At 40.7% G+C, this 21,641-nt stretch overlaps 2 protein-coding genes across 3 annotated transcripts in view; one reads left to right on the forward strand and one right to left on the reverse strand.

The window, feature by feature from the left end:
* Positions 1–2,695, reverse strand: part of NUFIP1 (nuclear FMR1 interacting protein 1) — a 47,717-nt gene extending 45,022 nt beyond the window's left edge. The window contains exons 1-2 of the mRNA XM_025874849.2: positions 2,223–2,695; positions 255–337 (exon numbers count right to left, since the gene is read on the reverse strand). Coding sequence (XP_025730634.1) covers positions 255–337; positions 2,223–2,628 — 489 coding nt within the window. The 5' untranslated portion in view covers positions 2,629–2,695. The remainder of the gene's footprint in view (positions 1–254; positions 338–2,222) is intronic.
* Positions 2,696–2,746: 51 nt separating this feature from the next.
* GPALPP1 (GPALPP motifs containing 1) overlaps positions 2,747–21,641 on the forward strand; it is a 39,717-nt gene continuing 20,822 nt past the window's right edge. Inside the window, exons 1-4 of one of the 2 annotated variants that reach the window (XM_025874955.2) lie at positions 2,747–2,935; positions 13,741–13,873; positions 14,665–14,763; positions 17,278–17,386. In XM_025874955.2, coding sequence (XP_025730740.1) covers positions 2,821–2,935; positions 13,741–13,873; positions 14,665–14,763; positions 17,278–17,386 — 456 coding nt within the window. In that variant the 5' untranslated portion in view covers positions 2,747–2,820. The remainder of the gene's footprint in view (positions 2,936–13,740; positions 13,874–14,664; positions 14,764–17,277; positions 17,387–21,641) is intronic. The other variant, XM_025874954.2, reaches the window with a different exon arrangement.

Here is a 21,641-nt window from a genome sequence, read left to right on the forward strand (position 1 = left end):
CTCAATTATATTTATTCATGAAAATATACTGAAATGGATTGTTTTCTTTTTCTACAATTTCTCCATTTATTTCTCAAAAAGATTTTGCTTAAAGTTTTTACTTAAAGCTAAGATCCTTAAAGATCCTACTATAGCAAGGCCTCACTGTGTCAAAAATGGGTGCAAAACACTGAGACCATTGTAATAGAAACAAAAGGCATGAAACAGTGACATAGGGACCCAAGTGTCACATTCAAGAATATCTTTAAAAATACCTTTTTTTTCTGTTTTCTACTGGGAGGGAAGTTGACATCAGTGAACTTTGGATCATATTTTCGTGGAAAATAAGGATGTTTAACTAAAAAACAAAAAGAAATCCATAAATATTTCCAACTACACAATTTTTAAATTTTTATTTACCCTAACATGTCACAAATACTTGAGTAAAACCTACCTCTTCTAAGAAGAAAAGTAGTTCAAACAAATTAACAAAGATTAAGACTATCTACCAAATGAATATATAATTGGTAAGATTACATGCCCATACATGCTTTAGGTGTCAAAGAAAGGAATGGCCACTCTAACCTGATGAAATTTCTTGTAGTTATTTCAAACATTAGAAATGTAAACAATAAAATCCCAATATAGTGCTTTCAGCATCAATTTTATCCCAGGAAAACAGAGCCTTGTGAAATATTACTGCCAGGACCCAACTCTGAAACCCTTATCTTTCACCTCGATTACTCTGACAGCCTCCCCCATTGTCTTCCAGTTCCTAAGCCCTCTCTTCCAACAGACCCTGCACACTGACACCACAAAAATAATCCTCCACTGGTCACAATCCTGCTGGAAAATCTACCAATGACTTCCCAGAGTCCTTTAATGAGAACCCGTTTTATTTTCTCATCCTACACTTCCCCCCATACCTCCACTTTACTTTGCTTCAGTCACACCAGAACAGTGCAATTCTCAGAACTCACCTTGTACTCACACCTCTTTGCCCTGTCTAAAAAGTATCTCTTCCTAAATCCTAAACATCTCCCAAGACACTTCTTCCAAAAGCTTTCCCCAACTTCCTCTAAACTCTGAAATCACCTTTCATACCTCCATCACCAGTCACGCTGCACTGATTTACACTTATGAGCCCATCTCATCTGACTTAGAACTGTCTTAGGCACATTCCTATTCCCAGCGTTTGGCACACAGTAAACACTGATTTGGATTAAAGTTAATGTAAATTAAATCTTATGCAGTTAGAGAACGGTTTTAAGTTAACAATCTCGTGGCTTTAAATATAATCTGTATGCTGATGACACCCAAATTCACAGCTCCAGCCACAAATCTCCCCTGGAAAGTACAAACTAACAGCCTATTATTCAATATCTCTATTTCACACAAACTCAACTCCTGGTCTTCCTTCCAAATCTGTTCCACTCCCATCCTTTCTGCTTGTTTGGCAAAAAAAATTTAAGTTATTCTTGTCTCATTTTTACCTCACACCTTATATCTGATCCTTCAGCAAATCGTGTTGGCCCTACCCTACCTTCAAAACAGATCTAGAATCCAACACTTCTCATCACCTCCTGAGCTCCATCTGGTCCAAGCCCCCAGTATCTCTCACTTGGATAACCTGCAAAAGCTTCTCAATTCGTTGCCCTTTAAGTCAATTCCCATCAGTAGCCACATTAATCCTTCTAAAATATAAATCAAATCATGTCACTCCCCTGCACTACACCTATCACAGTTGTAAAAAGTCAAAGTCCCATCATCTACAAGGCCCTAGCAGGTCTGCCCTCTTCCCCAATCTACAATTCCACCCCAGGCTCCTTCCTCTCTAGCCACACGGGCTTTGGTTCTGATCCATAGCTCCTGCCTCAAGGTCTTTGCACTTTCAGTTCATCCTGCTTGCATCCCTATTCACCACAGCTCTGACCCCTCACCTCCCTGAAGTCTTTGCTCGAATGTCACCTTGTTTATGACCACACTGACATTTAAAACTGCACTACCTATCATTCTTCTTTGCTTTGTTTCTCTCCGTGGCACTCATTGCCTTCTAATACACACTGCTTTATCCTAACTGCTGAACCGACTGAATAGGCGGGGAAAACACTACTGTGGGACAAATTGTGGACATTAATGAACAGACTCCAAGAGTGCAGGGCAGAATCAGAAGTAGAGAGAGGAAAAGGGGGAAGGTGGGAGAGGGAAAGTAAAGGGGTGATAAGGAGAGGATAACAGCCTACCCGGAGCGTTCTGATGCCCAGGAAAAACACCAGGAGACTGTCTCCAGTACCATGATGTCGAAGCCTGGAAATTCCAGGAAGGCTGGCCGTTGAGGTGAGGCTGAGAATCAAGGGGGGACTGGGCGTCGAAGGGAGGCTGTGCCCCGGGAAGAATCTGGGCGTCGAAGGGAGGAGGCGCCTCGGGGAGAGCCTGGGCCTCCTGGGGGGGCTGCTCCTCTGAGGAAGGCTGTGACCCTGCTACGGGAGGCGACGACGAAGGCGGTGGTGGTGGCGGCGGCAGCATTGCCCAGAGCATCCAGTTGTCCCGCGGAGCGGCAGTGTCGTTCAGAGGCCCCAACGTGGAGGTCCCTTCGGATGCTGGAAACCACGCCGCAGAAGTCACGAAACCACTAGCCGGCTCAGCCATGCCTCCCGCCAGGTAGGGAACCTAGCATGCGAATGTGGAACAAGCCTTAGGCGTCACTTCCGTTCTCGCGATTACACGACTCTGCCAACCACGGGCTTCTACGTCATTGGTAGGCGCCGGAAAAACTTCCTGCGTTTGCGACGGATCCCGGGCTGCCTTTTGGGGTAGACTTGACTGCGTGGTTAGAGTTGTATGCTTGACCCGTGTCCGCCACCGCGGATGGCGAGGGATCTGATCGGGCCGGCGCTGCCGCCCGGCTTCAAGGCCCGCGGGACAGCAGAGGACGAGGAGCGAGACCCCAGCCCTGGTAAGCGGCGGCGTGCACGCTGCCCTCCAGGCCCGGCCGCCCTTTCTCTGGCCCGGCCCCACTCTCTGAATAGAGGTCTAAGGCCTGAAAGGGCGGAGCAGTGGCAAGTGGGCGCGGCCGGCCCGAGCTAACTTTGCTTCTTTAGCTGTCACGGGGAGGTGAGGGGGCTGGTAATCATACAACGATGATGTATTCTCATTTAGCGCTGAATGGGCTGGACCCTGTGCTAAACGATCTAGCAACTGTATAAGGTAAAGATTATTTCCATGTTACAAACGCGAATACTGAGGCCCAGGCTGTTGCCCATATCACACAGCGGGTAAACGGTGGAGCCCGATTTAGAACACAGCCAAGTGCTCCTATCTCTGTGCCATATTGCTTTCTGACGTGTGATGCTCTTGGCTCTTGCAGAAGATGCTTTGCTCCCTATCCCCCGACCTGCCTTCCTAGCCCCTCTTTCTCTCATTGTATCCGACACACACAGCCCAGCTGCGCCGTTCAATTCTCTAGGGTCTTTCTGGCCTCACTCCACTTCTTGACATACCCGACAAGCTCCTACTCCATTCTCCAAGGCCCAACTTAAATGTCAGTGAAGCGTTTCCAAACTCTCCCAAGAATTGTTACGCCTTCCTTTTTCCCCCACGGGGTTTTCTTCTACTTAATTACATATTTAATACATTCTTTCAAAAAAATAACCTGTGACATATCTGCCTCACCGTGACAGTATGATCTCCCCTTAACAGAGTGGGCACTTACCAAATAAATGCTTCCTATCTATCTCCCTCAATGTTTGTTCTAATTTGTAGACAGATTGACACCAAAGTTGAAAAGATTAAAGCTGGAAAACTAACCCTCCCATTTCTTTTTTTTTTTTTTAAGATTTTATGTATTTATTTGAGAAAGAGTAGAGAGTGAGTGAGAGGGAGAGAGAGCACAAGCCCGGAGGAGAGGCAGAGGGAGAGGGAGAAGCAGACGCCCCGCTGAGCAGGGAGCCCGATGTAGGGCTGGATCCCAGGACCCTGAGATCACGACCCCAGCGGAAGGCAGACGCTTAAGGAACCGAGCCACCCAGGCGCCCCTAATCCTCCGATTTCTTAATCTAATTTTCATTCTTTAACTGGGGGGGAAGGGTGGCATGTTTCCACCTAGAGATTTTCTTCCAGATTTCCTTTCTGTTATAACGGCTAACAAGTCATATTTTTATTTTTAGTAAGGAAGGACCCCTTCAACTACAGTTGAAGAAAAGTGGGGTTAACCAGGTTTATTAGTTGGGTTTCTACATGTATGTTGTTTTTTGGTTCACCATATTCCCTGATTTTAAACCAAGGCAGGATTTGCAGGTAAATAACCACTATCTCCCAAACAGGTACTTTTATTATGATTTACTTCCATCATTCTGCAGCATTTATTTCAGGTACTCCTTTCTCTGACCACTCTCTTATGTGTATTCCTTCTCTACTCACCCCCACTCTCAGCACTTAACACTGTGTGTGTATGTACCCCCCCCCCCCCGTCTTGACCAAGTTTTCCTTCTGCCTGGAGCATAGGAGATCCATGATAGATATTTGTTGGCCACTTCTTCACCACGGACAACCTCTTGCACACATCATGTCATTTTTAACACATAAAATCCCCCACTGTAATTCTGTTCCCCTCATAACCTCCTAGATGGCTGACCCTAAAACTGTTGCCAAAACATCTTGAGATACTTTTTATCTCATTCTTCTTCTGTCTGGTTTCTTAAAAAGTTTATCAGTACCAGTATCCTTGAAATACACTCGGTCGCACCTTAGACCTTCCCTTGATGCCATCTTCCAGTCACTACCTGCCTCCCCATCCGTCTTTCAGCCAAAGGGGAACTACTGTCTTGACTTATCATAGATTGGTTTTGTGTGCTGTATGTAAATGGAAAAATACAATATGAACTTTTTTGTAACTGGCTTTATATTTTGGCATAACATTATTTTGTGAGATTCATCATGTCGATGAATTATTGTGGGTGTTACTACAGATTGTTTATTGTCACTGCTGTCTAGCAGTCTATTATGTGAATGTTCTGCAATTTCCTTACCCATTTTACTCTTGATGGACATTTGAGTAGTTCCCCATTTTTGGCAGTTAATAAAGTCCTGCTGTGCATTATAGTACATGTCTTTTAGTGAACACATGTTGCATTCCTTTTGAAATTTTTGGATCACTGGATATGCATCTATTCAGCTTTAGTGGATACTGCCAAACAGATTCCAATGTAGTACCAGTTTACACGCCCACCAGCCTGGATGAGAATTCTCATGATTCTATGCTCTCACTTAGTTGTTTCTGTCTTTTTAATCTGTGGGTTTAGCAGTATCTCATGGTAGTTTTAATTTGCAGTTCTCTGATAACAAATGAAGTTCACTACCTTTTCATATTTTTCTTGGAAATGCGGATGTGTGTCAGTCTTTTGTTCATTTTTCCACTGATTTGTCTGCCTTTCCTTAACTGACCTATTGAGTTCTTTACATAGTTTTGACAAGTCATTTATCCGTTATGTGTGTTGCAGATATCTTCTCTAATTCTCTGGCTCCCCTTTTCATTCTCTCATCAGTATGTTTCGATGAACAGAAGGTTTTAATTTTAACATATTCTGATTTTTAAGATTTTTTTTTCTTTTATGGTTAGAGCTTTTTGTACCCTAGTTAAGTAGTCCTTTCCTCCTCTAAGGTTACAGAGTTGTTCTTCATTTATCCTACAAGCGTTATTGTTTTAGCTTTCACATTTATATTTGCAGTTCATCTGGAATTGGTATTTGTGTATGGTGTGAGATAGGGGTGAAGATTTATTTTTTTCTTCACAGATATCCAATTGACCCATCACCCTCCCTTCTCCATGATACTGTAATGTCACCTTTATATATCATGTGGCCATATATGTGCATCTAGTTTTTTTCTTTTTCATTCTGATAAAATATATATAACATTTACCATGCTAACCATTTTTTTTTAAGATTTTATTTATTTGACAGAGAGAGACACAGCGAGAGAGGGAACACAAGCAGGGGAGTGGGAGAGGGAGAAACAGGCTTCCCACTGAGCAGGGAACCCGATGCAGGGCTCGATCCCAGGACCCTGGGACCATGATCTGAGCTGAAGGCAGATGCTTAACAACTGAGCCACCCAGGCGCCCCATGCTAACCATTTTTAAATGTATCATTCATCATTAAGTGCATTCACATTGCGCAACCATCACCACTATCCATTTCCAGAACACTTTCCCTCTTGCAAAACTGAAACTCTGTACCCATTAAACAGTGAGTCCCCGTTCCCACTTCCCCCAGCCCCCGGCAAACACCATTTTACTTTCTGTCTCCATGAATTTAACTACTCTAGGTCTCTCATACAAGTGGAATCATACAGGGGCACCTGGATGGCTCAGTCAGTTAAAAGTCTGCTTCGGCTCAGGTTATGATCCCTGGGGTCCTGGGATCGAGCCCCGCGTCGGGCTCCCTGCTCAGCTTGCCTTTACTCTCTGTCTCTCTCTCTCTCTCGTAAATAAATAAATAAAAATCTTAAAAAAAAAAAATAAGTGGCATCATACAGTATCTGTCTTTTTGTGACTGGTTTATTTCACTTACCATAATGTCTTCGGGTTCATCAATGTTGTAGCATGCGCCAGAAACCCAGTTGGATATCTGCCCTGCGTCCCTCATACTCAGCTACGTCCCTGAAAGAGATCACTGATAGAATTCGGAGGAGGGAGTGAGCACACAGGTCTGAGATGGAACAAATTAACTTTATTCAAATACTCTAGAATATTGAATGCTGGGAAATGTCCCCTCAGATCATGTCATTAGAAAAACTGTAGGGGGAAATGTTTTCTCAAGACCAGGCCATATCCTCCAGATGCTGCTTTTTGGAACCTACATGGAGCCTTGGCTATTTTGACCCCAACTCCAGATTCCTCATGTGCAGTGACCTTCACCTCCACTAATTTCAGCTGTATTTGTAATCACACACTGGACTCCTCCATCTCTGAAGACTTAAATTCATATTTCATTCAGAGCAAGAATCCCTTACTCAGTCATCATTCTCATTCAGTTATTCCTGTTATACTTGTTTTTTTATTTTTGTTTTAAAACATCACTAAGCTATGCAGTCTCTCTCTGCCCTCTGTCCTTTTTGGGCTCCTCCATTTAATCACTTCTGCCCCTGCTTGACCTAGACTTCACGATCCATCACTTCATCCCGTCTCTTGTAGTATTTTCAACTGTCTTACCCATTCAGGATTCCGTTAAACCCATCTGGCAAAAACCCAGCTCTGGATGAATCCAAATGTTGACCTCTCATGAGCCTACCTCCAGCCTTCCAAATGCTGCTAGAAAAAACCTCAGATCTCCACAGGCTAATGTTACTAAAAATTACAGTCCCCTCCCCAGTTGGGTTCTCAGCTCTGCCCAGCAATCCTCAGAGGCTTCCCCATGCAGCTCTTTCCCATTATCAACCATGGTTTTTTAAAAGCCTCTTTTCCTTTCTGAGACTATCTCTCCCTCTACTTTGCTTAGGAATAAATGCCATCTTAAAAGATCTTCCTCAGTTTTCTGTCACTATGCCTAAAACTTTCCTGAATGTATGCCCTGCATTTTTGTCTTCCCTTTGATTACAGTAGAAAAGGTACACTACCTTCTTTTAAAGCTAAGCCTTCCATTTTTACTCTGAATCCCTTCCCTTATTTGTTCTCAGGGTTCTTTGCCTGTAGCATTTGACCAAAGCATTCCAGTCTTTCCCATCTTTATGAAAATTCTACTCTACATTCCCCTGTAGCTTTCTCTCTGAATCTTCTCCATTTTCTCCTTACCCTCTGCATTGTAGCTTCTTAACCCACTACATTCTGGCTTCTGTTCTTGGCAGTCTGCTGAGGATGCTGTCACTAAATCCACTGTGAAAATAAATAAGGACCACCCACCAATTGTTTTTCTGCACGTTTTGCTAAAATCCAAAGCACTCTTTTTTAGTCCTGACCTTGCTTGACCCCACAGTAACATTTAACCCCATGGATCCCTCCTTTCTGTCCATTCTTGGTTCCAGCCCCCTGATCACATTTCAGTTTTTCTAAATGTGGTAGGCCTTATGCTTCCAGTTCTTTGGAGATGCTTTTGCCTCTGCCTGGACTGCCCTTCCTCCAGTCCTCACCAGCTAAGTCACTTGAATCCTTCAGCCCTACCCCAACCATCACTTTCTCTAGGAAACATTGTCTGACGTAACTGTCTATTCCCTACAAAAGACGGAGTTGGGTTCTCCTTACTGATATTTCCGTGCTTTTTTTTTTTTAAAGATTTTATTTATTTGACAGAGAAAGACACAGCAAGAGAGGGAACACAAGCAGGGGGAGTGGAAGAGGGAGAAGCAGGCTTCCCGCCAAGCAAGGAGCCCGATGCAGGGCCTGATCCCAGGACCCTGGGATCATGACCTGAGCTGAAGGCAGACGCTTAACGACTGAGCTACCCAGGCGCCCCTGATATTTCCGTGCTTAATCTTGTCACAGGATCAGCATTCTTTTCCTATAAAGGACCAGATAGTAAACATTTTAGGCTTTGCAGGTTAACAGGCAAAATCAAGATTAGTGTGAAAGTATGTATACAATAAGAGAGAAAACAAATTTTCATAAATTTTTGTTGAAATTCAAAACATAAAAAGGAGTACAATTTTATTGTATATAAGTCTACTAACGAGAAGAATGGGATTGCTTTTGGTGGGAATAACATTTCATTTAACTGGGGTTCTAAGTTAGTGTTCCCTATAATCAGAATCCATAGCTGATCTGTAATGAAGGTTGTTTCTTCAAGAGAAAGAACGTGTGTGTACATGGGGGTTGGGGTGGGGGAGCAGATGGAGAGGGAGAGAGAGAATCCCAAGCAGGCTTCAAGCCCAGTGCAGGCCCGATGCAGGGCTCAGTCTCATGACCCTACAATCGTGACCCAAGCAGAAATCAAGAGTTGGATGTTTAATCAACTGAGCCACCCAGGTGCCCCTATAATGAGGTCTTATTTACCATACCGAATATATTTTTTTCTGTGCATAATTTCGTGTTATAGATGTTACAAGGGGAAAATAATGAAATAAAAGGCGTAACCCCTATTCTCATGGAATTTATTACCTATTTGTAAAATTACCATTGCAGTGGGAGAGCTACCCTAATAATTATAATATAACATTATTGTTTTAGGACAGAGATGAAGTAGTTCATTACAAGTGCCTAAAATAATTTTGAGACAATTTATAGGGTTCTAAAGAAGGATAACTATAAAAAAGTGAAGCCAGGTGTGTCCTTAATTTTATTAGAAAGTCTGTAGTGTGGCTTATACCAACTTATTTTTCAATATTCTTTTTCCTTTTTAGGTCACTGTCTCTTAATATTCTGTTACTTCATTACGTAATAGTTATTTCCTTTGATACAACCCAAGTGGAGCCTCACTCTTTTACATTATTTTTCCTGAGATCATTTTTAAGAAATAAGGCTTTGCATTCTTCTCGGATGAGTTTTTCTCTTCACCTATTTAACTATTTTCTTTTTTATATGACACACTTGTTTCTTTAAAAATTTAAGGCAGAAAACAAAACATAAAAATTTAAGGCAAATTTATCTGTTAGTTATAAAACCAAGGATAGCACATATTTAGACCATTTAGTCTTTTAATCATTTGAACTGTCTAAAAGAATAGTAAAATCTCTTTTTTTCTTTTTAAGATTTCATTTTTAAATAATCTCTACACCCAGCGTGGAGCTTGAACCTACAACCCTGAGATCAAGAGAGATGCTCTACGGACTGAGTCAGTCAGGCGCCCCATAAAATCTCTTCTTGATCCAAACCAATCCAAAATTAGCCAGTTAATGTCAAATTGACAAATTACATTGGTAACACTCTCATAAAAGAAAAGATGGAAGCAAAAGAGAAAAAAAATCTTCTCTTTAACATGCAGAATGAAGAGGAAGACGTAAGAGACAATCACTATGAAAGGGAAATGTAATCCTCTAGTCTTCGTGGTCAAGCTGTGACGTCTAGAGTTTTGAAGAAGTGTATTTATGGAAGGTGGTAGCCTCCCCTTCTCGCTATAGTCTAAAAGGTATTTTCTCTAGGAATTAATATACATAAAGAGATAATTAGAAATTAGCGAAGACATTATTCATTAAGGTTGCAAGTCAGATATGATCTCCATGTATAGTTGGGGAACACTCACATGCTAACTTCACTCATTCTTGAACAGGAGTTGGAGACACGATCCTATCCCTGAATTCTTAATATTTTCCCCTTTTTGCTGCTTGATTGTTATTTTCTAGGCATGCTATATTACTAGTTCAGTGTGTTCTAAAATTCCTACCTTTATTTAATGACATATAGAAGAATATTGGGAAAAAATGCATCAAATTTTTCAAGATAAAAGTTTGGATTTTTAAGTCAATTTACTGTATATTGAGTATTTGTTCTATAAAAATACATCAAGAGGGGATAGGAAAAGAAGGTTCAGAAATTGACCAAATGTTCCAAAACTGGCCCTAACTTTTCCCCTGAGCTTTATACCAGTATACCCAAGTACCACTGGAAGTGCCACTGACATGTTTAGTGGTCATGTTAAACTTACAGTGTGAAAAGCAAACTCTCGGGGCACCTGACTGGCTCAGTCAGAAGAGTTGTGACTCTCGATGTTGCGGTCATGAGTTCAAATCCCATGTTGAGTGCAGAGATTACTTAAATAAATAATCTTAATAAAAAAAAAAGGCTTAAAAAAAAAAAAAGATGTGGAAAACAAACTCTTGACTCTTCCCCCAAACCTGCTTCCCTCTTAGTCTTCCCCATATTAGAGAATAGAGTTACCATCCTCCTAGCTAGCCAGTCAGGCCATAAACCTAAGACTCATCCTCAAGTTCTCCCCCCCGCCGCCCGTCACTTCTCTCATCCAGACCATTAGCAAGTCCTCTTTGCCTTTCCTTCAAATTATGCTGGAAATCAAACCATTTCTTGCCAGCTTTCTAACTTGTCTCCCTTGCTCCCGATCTCCCAGTCTATTGTCCATAAGCAGACATGTTAAAAAAAAAAAAAAGGTAATTCAGATTATCTCTCCAGACTTAAAACCTCTCAGTGACTGCCTGTTATTAAAATCCAAACTCCTTACCACATCTTATATTAGTATGTATTGAGTGCTTACTGTATGCCAGCTACTGTGTTAGATGCTTTGCATGTGTTAACTGACATGATCTTCACAACAGCCTAGTGAGATTGGAAATATTATTAACCTCATTTTACAGATCAAGAGTATAACACAGGATGGTTAAATAACATCCAGGGGCACCTCGGTGACTCAGTCGGTTGAGCAACTGGCTCTTGGTCAGCTCAGGTCATGATCTCAGGGTTGTGAGATCAAGTCCTGTGTCAGACTCCCACGTGGGTGGGGGGGGGTGTCTGCTTGAGAGTCTCCCTCTCCCTGCTTGCACATGCTCTCGCTCCCAAATAAATAAATCTTTAATAAATAAATAACATCCAAATCACACAGCTAGTTAGCAGCTAAGCTGGAATTCAAAGCCAAAGAGTGACTCCAGAGAATACAGTCTGGCCCCTTTAAACTATCCCAGCCTCATCTTGTCCTTTTACTGACTTGGCTTTAGCTACACAAGTCTTTTTGTCCTTCAAGCATACCAAGCTTGTTTTCTCCATAGGACTTTTGCACTCGCTATTTCTCCATCTAGAATGTTCTCTCCTCAGACAAGTTGGATGGCCATTGTCATCTCATCATTTAAGTCTCCATTCAGATGTTTTCTCTGAGAGGCCTTCCCTGACCTCTTTAAAGTTACTTTCCCACATATTCACAGTCACTCTTTATGTTTGTTTCCTTTTTATGTTGTTTTTGTAGAAGAGAAGTATTTACTCAGTAAGTATTTGTTGGATGGATGGATGTTGACTCTTTGTTGAATGTTGTCCAGTAATAGTGATTAAGGGTATAGGCTCTGAAATCAGACTCCTGCGTTCATATCCCAACTCCCTTGTTGAATTGTGTAAAGTTGGGAAAGTTGTTATCTGCCTCAGTTTCCTCATCTGAAAAATAAAAATAATACTACTTACCTTAGAATTAAATAAGTTAACGGTTAATGCATGGAGCCCAGAGCAGGGCTTTAATTCATGACCCTGAGATCAAGACCTGAGCTGAGATCAAGAATCAGACACTTAGGGACGCCTGGGCGGCTCAATCAGTTAAGCGTCTGCCTTCAGCTCAGGTCATGAGCTGCAAGGAGCCTGCTTCTCCCTCTGCCACTCCCCCTGTTTGTGTTCTCTCTCTCTCTCTCTGAAAAATAAATAAAATCTTAAAAAAAAAAAAAAAGAATCAGACACTTAACCAGCTGAGCCACCCAAGCACCCCTGCATGTGACTATCTTAAAACAGGATGTAGAAGGGGTGCCTGGCTGGCTCAATCAGTGTAGCATATAACTCGTGATCTCAGGGTTGTGGGTTCAAGCCCTATGTTGGGTGTAGAGATTACTTTTTTTTAAAAGTGCATAGCATGTCACAACTCAAGACATGTTATTTCTCTTACACTTATTATTTTCAGGTTTTTGCTGTTATTAATAGCATATCAAGGAAGCTCTTTAGAAAATCATATTTTCATGCCCTACTCCAGCTGAATCAGAATCTCTGTGGAAAGGGCCCAGGAATCTTTTTTTTTTTAAAGATTTTGGCAATTGTGATAAACACCCAAGCTTGGGAACTGTGGCAGTAGAGTTTGAGCCTCACTACTCAGGTTCTACATAGACATGTGTGACATCATGACATCATGCATTGGCATCATGCAGTAATTTATAATTTTGCTAAGTTGTAAAGTGAGAGTAAGTCATTGTGGTGAGTGGGTCCAGAAGACTCCCACCCCCCTCCCTGGCATCCCCATCCTGGTGTAGCTTCATTTTCTTCTCTGTGTCTCTACTAGTAAGCAGTAAAGCTTAGAGTGACTCTAATTTTTATTTCTGCTTGAAAAATCATCTCAAAAAGAAAACTGAGGGGCACCCGGGTGGCTCAGTCAGTTAAGCGTCTGCCTTCAGCTCAGGTCATGATTCCGGGGTTCTGGGATCAAGCCCCAAGTCAGGCTCCCTGTTCAGGGGAATCTGCTTCTCCCTCTCCCGCTCCCTCTGCCCCTGCTTGTGCATGCTCTCTCTCTCTCACTCTCACTCTCTCTCACTCACTCTCAGACAAATAAACAAAATCTTAAAAAAAAAATTATGGAGAGATTTTTATGGAGAGAAATTATGGAGAGAAACTGGAATTATGGAGAGAAAATTATGGAGAATTATGGTGATGCCAGGAAAGATACTTTTTAAAGTGGTGGTTCTTAATCAGAAACCAGAATGGATAGTTTTGGTGATTGATACATTAGAGTATGGAATGGCAAATTTGTTGCTTGGTTAGCACCGTGCCTTAAATATTGTCTACCAAATGCTGTCTGTAAGAACAAAAACTCATCAAACTATCTTGGCAGTTGCACCAACCAAAATGGCAACCAATGCAAAAATTGTAAGATGTCAGGGAAGTTATATGTCATTGTTATAGTTACAAGTTTGGGTATTAATTTTTTTGTGAATCTCATACTACATAAGACACGATTTCTGCCCTCCTGGAGTTGGAAAGACAAAACCAGTGCACACAAAACAGGAACAAATGAAATTCAAGTTCGTAATAAGTGATAGCCAGCAAGTGCTGTGAATTTCAGAAAAGAAAATATAAGATGTCAGCTAGGGGGTTCATTGAAACAGTTGTGGCTGGTTAGGACTTACACATGAAATTTTCTTTAGTTGCAGGACCAGCTCTGCCCCCTAATTATAAAAGCAGTAGCTCAGAGTCCTCAGACAGCGATGAGGACAGTAGTTCATTATACGAAGAAGAAAATCAAGAATCTGAAGAAGATGACACCGGACCAGCAGCAAGGTCAGTCACTTAAATTAAATGATGAACCAAGCTTCAAACCTAGTATACATTGGCTGGAACAGAAGCTAGTCAGAGAACACCGTATCTGTATTTTTACAGCACAAAAAGAAATCCTTTCATATGGTATTGCCTCATGAACTATATTTTGAGAAAGAAATGTATTCTAGTAGCAGATAGCTGTGGAGATATCTAGGATTTCAATTAAATTCTTATAGAAAGGATTTTTCCCCAAGGGATTACTGAAGTGACTAAATATTCTAAATAAGCCATAGCATTTCTTTTAAAAATTATTTATGCAGTGGATGGTTTTTGCTTAAGTAAATGAATGATTTCCCTCTAACAATCTTATTTACTCTAGGTCCATGAAAATAAGAAGTAGAATCTTTGTTTAGTATTGGGGGACAAGATTTTTTTTGATGTATTTTAAAGAATATGAGACAGAAATAGCAACTTAAAACCCTTCCTGAATGAGATTAAAATCGAGAGTCATGAACTTTTTGCTCAAAAACTTTCAGCATGTAGACTGAGGTTCAAAACCTCAGCAAGTGGAATCTTTAACACTGTAGAAGATATAGAAAACTGATAAAGTATTCCTCCTGTAGAGAATTAACCAAAAAATAAATTCCAGGAAAAGGTTAGTATAAGATCTACTGTGGTATCCATTTGTTCTTACTGGGCAAGATTAATTTATTGTTTCAGTATTTATACAACTAGTTGAAGTTAGTGCTTCCTTTAAAACTTAAAATTTCTCTATGAAAAAATTGCATAAAGTTGCGCTACTCTGTTTTTAGAAAACAGAGGAGAAATCAAGATGATGACGATGATGATGAAGGGTTTTTTGGACCAGCTCTTCCTCCTGGATTTAAAAAGCAGGATGATTCTCCTCCAAGGTAATAATGTGTGATAGTTTAAGCCTGTCTTTTTAAGTATTTCGGTTAGTGTTTGTTAATTCACTGAAGAGTTGTCCGAAATTGTTGTTTAACTTAGAGATTTATATAACATTTGAAATGCATAGGGAAAAGTTTTGTTTCCTGTAACAAAAAATGATTATCTAATTGTAGTTTATAAAAAAACTTCCACATCTCTTAGTTGGTGCTCACAAGAGTGTGTTTTTTAAATTTTTTTACTATGTTAATCACCATACATTACATCATTAGTTCTTGATGTAGTGTTCCATGGTTCATTGTTTGTGCATAACACCCAGTGCTCCATGCAGAACGTGCCCTCCTTAATACCCATCACCAGGCTAACCCATCGCCCCACCCCCTCTCCTCTAGAACCCTCAGTTTGTTTTTCAGAGTCCATCATCTCTCATGGTTCGTCTCCCCCTCCGACTTACTCCCCCTCGTTCTTCCCCTCCTGCTATCTTCTTCTTTTTCTTTTTTCTTAACATATCTTGCATTATTTGTTTCAGAAGTACAGATCTGTGATTCAACAGTCTTGCACAATTCACAGCGCTCAAAGTGTGTTTTCTAGTAGACTGGAACATTATCCTTCTTCCCCCCCTTTTTTAAATACATAAGGTTGCACACATAATGAGTATCCTATCTGGCCTGGGACTGGAATCCTGGTATTTGACTTTAAAATCAGGCACTTTCTTAGTTATTTGGTGACAGAAGAAACAATTCCTGTATGCCACGTTAAACAATTTGACTAACTTCTCTGTACCTCAAATTTGCCATCTGAAAAATAGGATAACAACAAGTACCTTTCAAAACTGTTGTGATGATTGAGATTTCATATTTACATATACACGTGTGTGTGTGTGTCTCTTACGTGATGCCTGGCCCCAAGTAAGTATATAGTAAGTATTGATTCCTATCTTCTTCTCAGAATTATAAAATTTTTAAATGCTGGATATGAAGTTGCACACCAAATTGTTTATACCAGAACACTATTACTAATACGCAAGAGCAAATAGAAAAGTACATTGTACTTTTTACATTCAAACTTTGTAATCACATTCGTCAGCTCCAATTTTCATATTACCTTGGTCCTTTTAGATTAATAGGGATAGACTCTCCACTGATTTTATATGGCCCCCAAGCCAAGCATAATCTTTAAAGGATCGTTTAAAGAACAAAGACAGTCATGCCTAAGAGCCCTATAGATGGCCCTCAAAGCCTAAAATGTCCTATTTGGCCTTTTACAGAAAATTTGCTGACCACTGGGGCATAACATTCTTTTCAAGAAAACACATTATTAGATGTACAGCAAATTCTTTCTTGAGAGTTATATTTTGGCTATAAAATGGCCAGGATCTGAACCCAGACCTGCTGATTCTGGGTAGTGTTTTTCTCTCTGCCAAGAAGCTTGTCTCTGAGGCTCTCGTTGAACACAGTGCAACCTGGAAAATTCAGCTTAGGACTTCAGTGCCATGCTGGTTGGTAATCCTGGCACAGTGACATCTCGGAAAAACACTGGTATGAAAGAAAGGATGGAGAAACTAAAAAGCACAAAAGAAAGGAGAAAATATCTTGTCTCTGTTATTTTTTTCCCCTGACGTAAGGCTTTCTCTTTTTAAGACCCAAATTTTAGGCACTTCTCCCATCTGGACTGATATCTGTTTCCTCAGAAATATGGCAGTGGGGCAGCTTGAAAGAAAATGAACTTTGGCATCAAGGAGACCAGGGTTCATACTCTAGCTCAGCCACTTACTAGTTTGTGATGTCCTTGGGCATGATTTTGCTCACCTAGAAGATGGAGTGACTTATACCAACCAGCGTTGTTTGAAGGAAACAGAAAGGTGCTCTGGTTGATACGTGGTTAGCACAGCACCTTTTCCCTTGTCTGGAGGTCTTGCGTGACTTACGTTCATTCTTGTAGACCTCCACATATTTATTAGATCATTAGCGAGGATGGTGTTTAGATTTTTATACTACCTTGGCACACGTAACCTATAAGTTGCCAACATCTGTTGTATGCATCTGCTGTTTACATTCTTAGAACTCAATTTCTACTTAAGGAGTTCTGACTATAATTAGATTGCCCCTGAAGAATGCGTCAATGGACAGTGACGATCAAAAGTGAAGGCCAAAGCACAAAATAGAAAAAGATCTTCACAGGCTTTAATTCTTAATAAGGACTTTTAAAAAATTCTTATTTTTCTTTAATGTAGTTCTTTTAGGAAGTGGGTATACACCACTGCCACAGAGATTTGAGAATTACTGGTTTAGTATCTTAGCATTGACTAACAAATAGAAAGTAAAAATGAGAAAATTAGATTTTTTTTAAAGATACTACTAAGTGGGAAAATACTAGGTTATAAAATAAAAATAATATGTTAAATAAAATTCTCATTTTCAACATTTGCTATTATTTGGCTTTATATTTGTGATCTTTTATTCTAAAAACTGCTTTTTTTAAAGTCAGGGAGAATGTTAAAGGTACATTTTATTTTTCAGGCCTATAATAGGTCCTGCACTACCACCTGGTTTTATTAAATCTACACAGAAAAGTGACAAAGGCAGAGATGATCCAGGACCACAAGTATCATCATATTTCAACTCTGAGGTTTGGAAATTTTTTGATTAAAGAATAAGATGTAGCAAACTCAAGATTTTACAGAGTAATAATTGTAACCATTTGGCTCAAATGTAACAAATATGCAATCCTATTCCCATTAATCTAGGATTGTAAGGTAGGTAGATGAAATCAAAAGCTTGTCCCAGAACCAAGGTGTTAGAAAAATAATAAGGCAGTTACATGGTGACAAAGGTGTTACCTAAAGGCCTTACCTTTAAAGGGAAGCTTTAAAGTGCTAGGAAATAGAACATGATGAAAAGTTTAAAGAATCATTGTGATTTGACCTGAAAAAGAGAAAGCCGAGGAATTTGTTGACAATGATCTTTGCCTTGAAATCAGCTCGTACCTATATAGCTCTGGTGTCTGTATATAACGAAGCTGGGAGTTAAGTGATTTTATGAAAAGACAGGTCAAATGATTTGAGAGTCAAGTATAAAAGCTGTTTTCTTGTTAGAGGCCTAGTCCTTTTTCTTTTTTTTTTTTTTAAGATTTTTATTTATTGAGAGAGAGAGAGAATGAGATAGAGCATGAGAGGGAGGAGGGCCAGAGGGAGAAGCAGACTCCCCACTGAGCAGGGAGCCCGATGCGGGACTCGATCCTAGGACTCCGGGATCATGACCTGAGCCGAAGGCCGTCGCTTAACCAACTGAGCCACCCAGGCGCCCCTAGAGGCCTAGTCCTTAACAATAGCTGAGAATTATAGAGTCGTTTATAACTTGTAATGCTTTTTCCCTGTCTATGGTTGGATATTATTTTTATCTTCTCTTCAACCGTATGCAATGGATATGATCTGCCACCTTACAGATGCTAAAAAAAAAAAACAAATTAGGTAACTTACCCAAGATCCTAAGATTGCAGTTTATACTTATCAAAGCAAGGCTTAAACCCAGTTTTTTTTTTTTTTTTTTTAAGATTTATCTTTAAGTAATCTCTACACTCAACTCAGGCTTGAATCCACAACCCCAAAATCAAGAGGCACTCGCTCTACCAACTGAACTAGCCAGGCACCCCTTAAACTCAGTTCTTAAGACTTTGGATCACCTGTTCAATCTATTATTCTACAGTAGCTTCCTGTACATTCATCTCTACTGAGAATTCAGCAGTTACACTGAGGTTGTTACTAAGGAAAATGTAACACAGTGGTTAAGATCATGAACTTCAGAGTCATTTATTCATTCCTTCAACAGATACTTACAGAGCACCTACAATGTATCACGCACATAGTTACAGAAATGAGTCTGTCAGCAAATCCTGTTGTTCCTACCTTCAAAAGATATCCACAATCCAGCCATTTTTGCGACCACCCTGGTCTAAGTCAATATCATATTTCACCTGTTTTATTGGTCTTGATACTTTAGCCCTTGTTTTTCTGCTACCCCTTCTCAACACAGCGGCTAGAGTGGCCCAGATAAAATGAAGTCAGATCGTGTCACCCACACTCAGAGCCGTCGGCTTGCTCCTCCTGTCTCTGCGTAAAAGCCGAAGCCCAGGGCACCTGGCTGTCTCAGTCAGTAGAGCATGCAGCTCTTGATCTCAGGGCCGTAAGTTTGAGCCCCACCTTGGGTGTAGGGATTACTTAAAAAAAAAAAAAAAAAAAATGAAGGGCGCCTGGGTGGCTCAGTTGGTTAAGCGACTTCCTTCGGCTCAGGTCATGATCCTGGAGTCCTGGGATCGAGTCCCTCATCGGGCTCCCTGCTCAGCAGGGAGTCTTCTTCTCCCTCTGACCCTCCCCCCTCTCATGCTCTATCTCATTCTCTCTCTCTCAAATAAATAAATAAATAAATAATTTTTTTAAATGAAAAATAAAAAAAGCCCTTACAGGAACCTCTACAATCTGGTCTCCTTTTAGCTCCCTGCTTTTCTCTCTTACTTTAATCTGACCACACTGTGCTCCTTGCTGTACCTCCTCACATATGCTGGGCAGGCTCCTACCCCTGAGTATTGATGCCTGTAATTCTCTCCAGAATGGTCTTCCCCTAGATATCTGTGTGGCTTGCCTCCCAGAACTTCCGTTTTGGCTGGAATGTCACCTTAATGAGGTCGTTTCTGACCTCCTAATTCAAAATTGCTAACTCCTCTTCCCCTCCTATCTCCTTCCTTCCTTTAATTTTCTCCAGAGCATCTATCACCACCTCAGATACCATTTATTTTACTGCTTCTTTTTGTTTATTGTTGACCTCTCCCCCTAGAATGTGAGTCCATTGAGGACAGAGATTTTTGTCTTCTCTCTAGTGTATATTCAGAAGTGTTTGTTGAATGAATGAATAAGTTAGACATAGTCCCAGCTAATCACACCTGCAGTGTAGTGGAGAATACAGACATTAAACAAACATCCAACATTATGAGTGGTTCCAAAGGCAAGACAAAATATAGTGGAAGCATGACAGACAACTTTAAACTAATCTGAAGAAATGAGACAAAGTCTTTGAGAAAATGTCTAAAGATTGATGAGTTGGAGATATCTCAGCAAAGACGGCAGGAAAGATTGTTCCAGAAAGTACAGATAGCTTCTTTGAAGGCAAAAGAGTATGGGGAGGGAGAGTGGGGTTTAAGAAGTCCAGTGTGGTTAGCGTGGAAAGAAGGAGAAGGCAAGAGCCACTGGAGCTTCGAATCCTGGGTGAGTTTAGTTTCATGTCAGTATCATGCGGGTTGTTATCCTTATCTTAGAGGGTTGTTGCAAGGATTAAGTCAGAACAGTAGGTATTCAACTTATAGTAGCTCTTGTCATTATTCTTACCATCTTCACTACTGATGCCGTGAGAGTATCTTTGAAAAATTTAGTCTAAGTATAAGGAATCCTGCTAGCAAGGTTGCTAAATACAAGAATAAATTCCCAGATGAAGTACCCCCAGGCACATGGAAGACTGAGCTGGCAGGTCATACTTGGGTCTCCCTGCCACAAACCCAAAGAAATGCTGGGGGGAAATAGCAACAAAGTTAATACACAGCAAAGCTCGAAAGAAAGGGAAGTCTACAGGTGCTAGTGACATTGAGAGAATTCAAAGCTAGGGCAGGAAACACAGCAGAGGACTAGGGTGGTTTTAGGGAAGCCAGCCATAGCCCTAGAGTTGGGCTTGGGGAACAGAGCTGCAGCTTCGGCTGTGCAGGCAGAGGAGGGGGAATTGAATCTCTGAATAAAACCCACAGCCTCAGAGTTCCACTCTGTCTGCAAGAAGAGTCCTGGAGAAATATAACCGCGGCCCATTGAAAGTGGGAAGGAAGTTTCATGCTCTCCATAACCTACTTTCAGATGATTCCCAATATGTCTGTCTGTCTGCCTCACACACACAGGGGCAGGGGAATGGGGAAAGAAAGATAAATATGGTAAAATGTTAGCAGCTGATGAATTTGGGTGACGATACATGGGTGTTAGTTGGGAACTACATTTTCCAAAAAGTTTGTTAAAAGTGTAGCATAATTCAGCATTATTCATGCTTGGAATTTTGTCCTAATTCACCTAGACAACAGATGGATAGTTTATATAATTCCCTGGTGGTATCTGTTCTGTATTTTCTACTTCTCTTGGCAGAAGGTGAGGGTAAGGGTGGACCAGGGCTCACCCCACTGTGTATCTGTTGTGCTTGGTAGTACTTTCGGTTTCGAATAATTGCTTTATCCTTTCCCTCTAACGAAACCTTTTTCAAAAAATACTTCTTTTTGTTGCATATTTTCCTTTTTCAAAGAGGGACTTCTCTTAGTCTCTCATTCACAACATATACCCCTAAATTAAGACATACACAATAATACTAATTGTTAGCATTTGTTGAGCAATTGCCATAAGCCTGACACTGCAAAGCACAACATAAACATGTATTTGCATGACTTAATTGTATTCCCAGGCCACATAAACTGAATTTAATCGAAACAGCAATCCTGGGAAATGGTGTGTCAGCCAGAAAGCTTTTAGCAGCAAACAACAGAAAATCCCACTCAAAATGGAACTTTGTCTTAACCTACTTAGTTAGCAAATGGCCTGTTTATGTAATTGCCTGGGTGATATATAATCTATATTCCCAAAATAAGGAAAATGTCTTTCTTATGTAATAAAAGGTATAGAACTAGGGTCATGCTAGATTGGTTGATTGAACAGCCTAAAATGATATCCAGGCCTGCAGCTTTTTCCGTCTTTTCTGTCATCTACAGTATGTTAATTCCTCTTAGGGTGACCCTTCGTTATAGCAGGAAGCCTGTCAAAGTTCTAAGATTCCCACGCACATGCCAATGTCCAGACAGAGGAGGGAAT

This window comes from Callorhinus ursinus, unplaced genomic scaffold, assembly GCF_003265705.2.
Source record: "Callorhinus ursinus isolate GAN/ISIS: 27379988/994484 unplaced genomic scaffold, GSC_fseal_2.0 scaffold7, whole genome shotgun sequence".
NCBI classification, from domain to species: domain Eukaryota; kingdom Metazoa; phylum Chordata; class Mammalia; order Carnivora; family Otariidae; genus Callorhinus; species Callorhinus ursinus.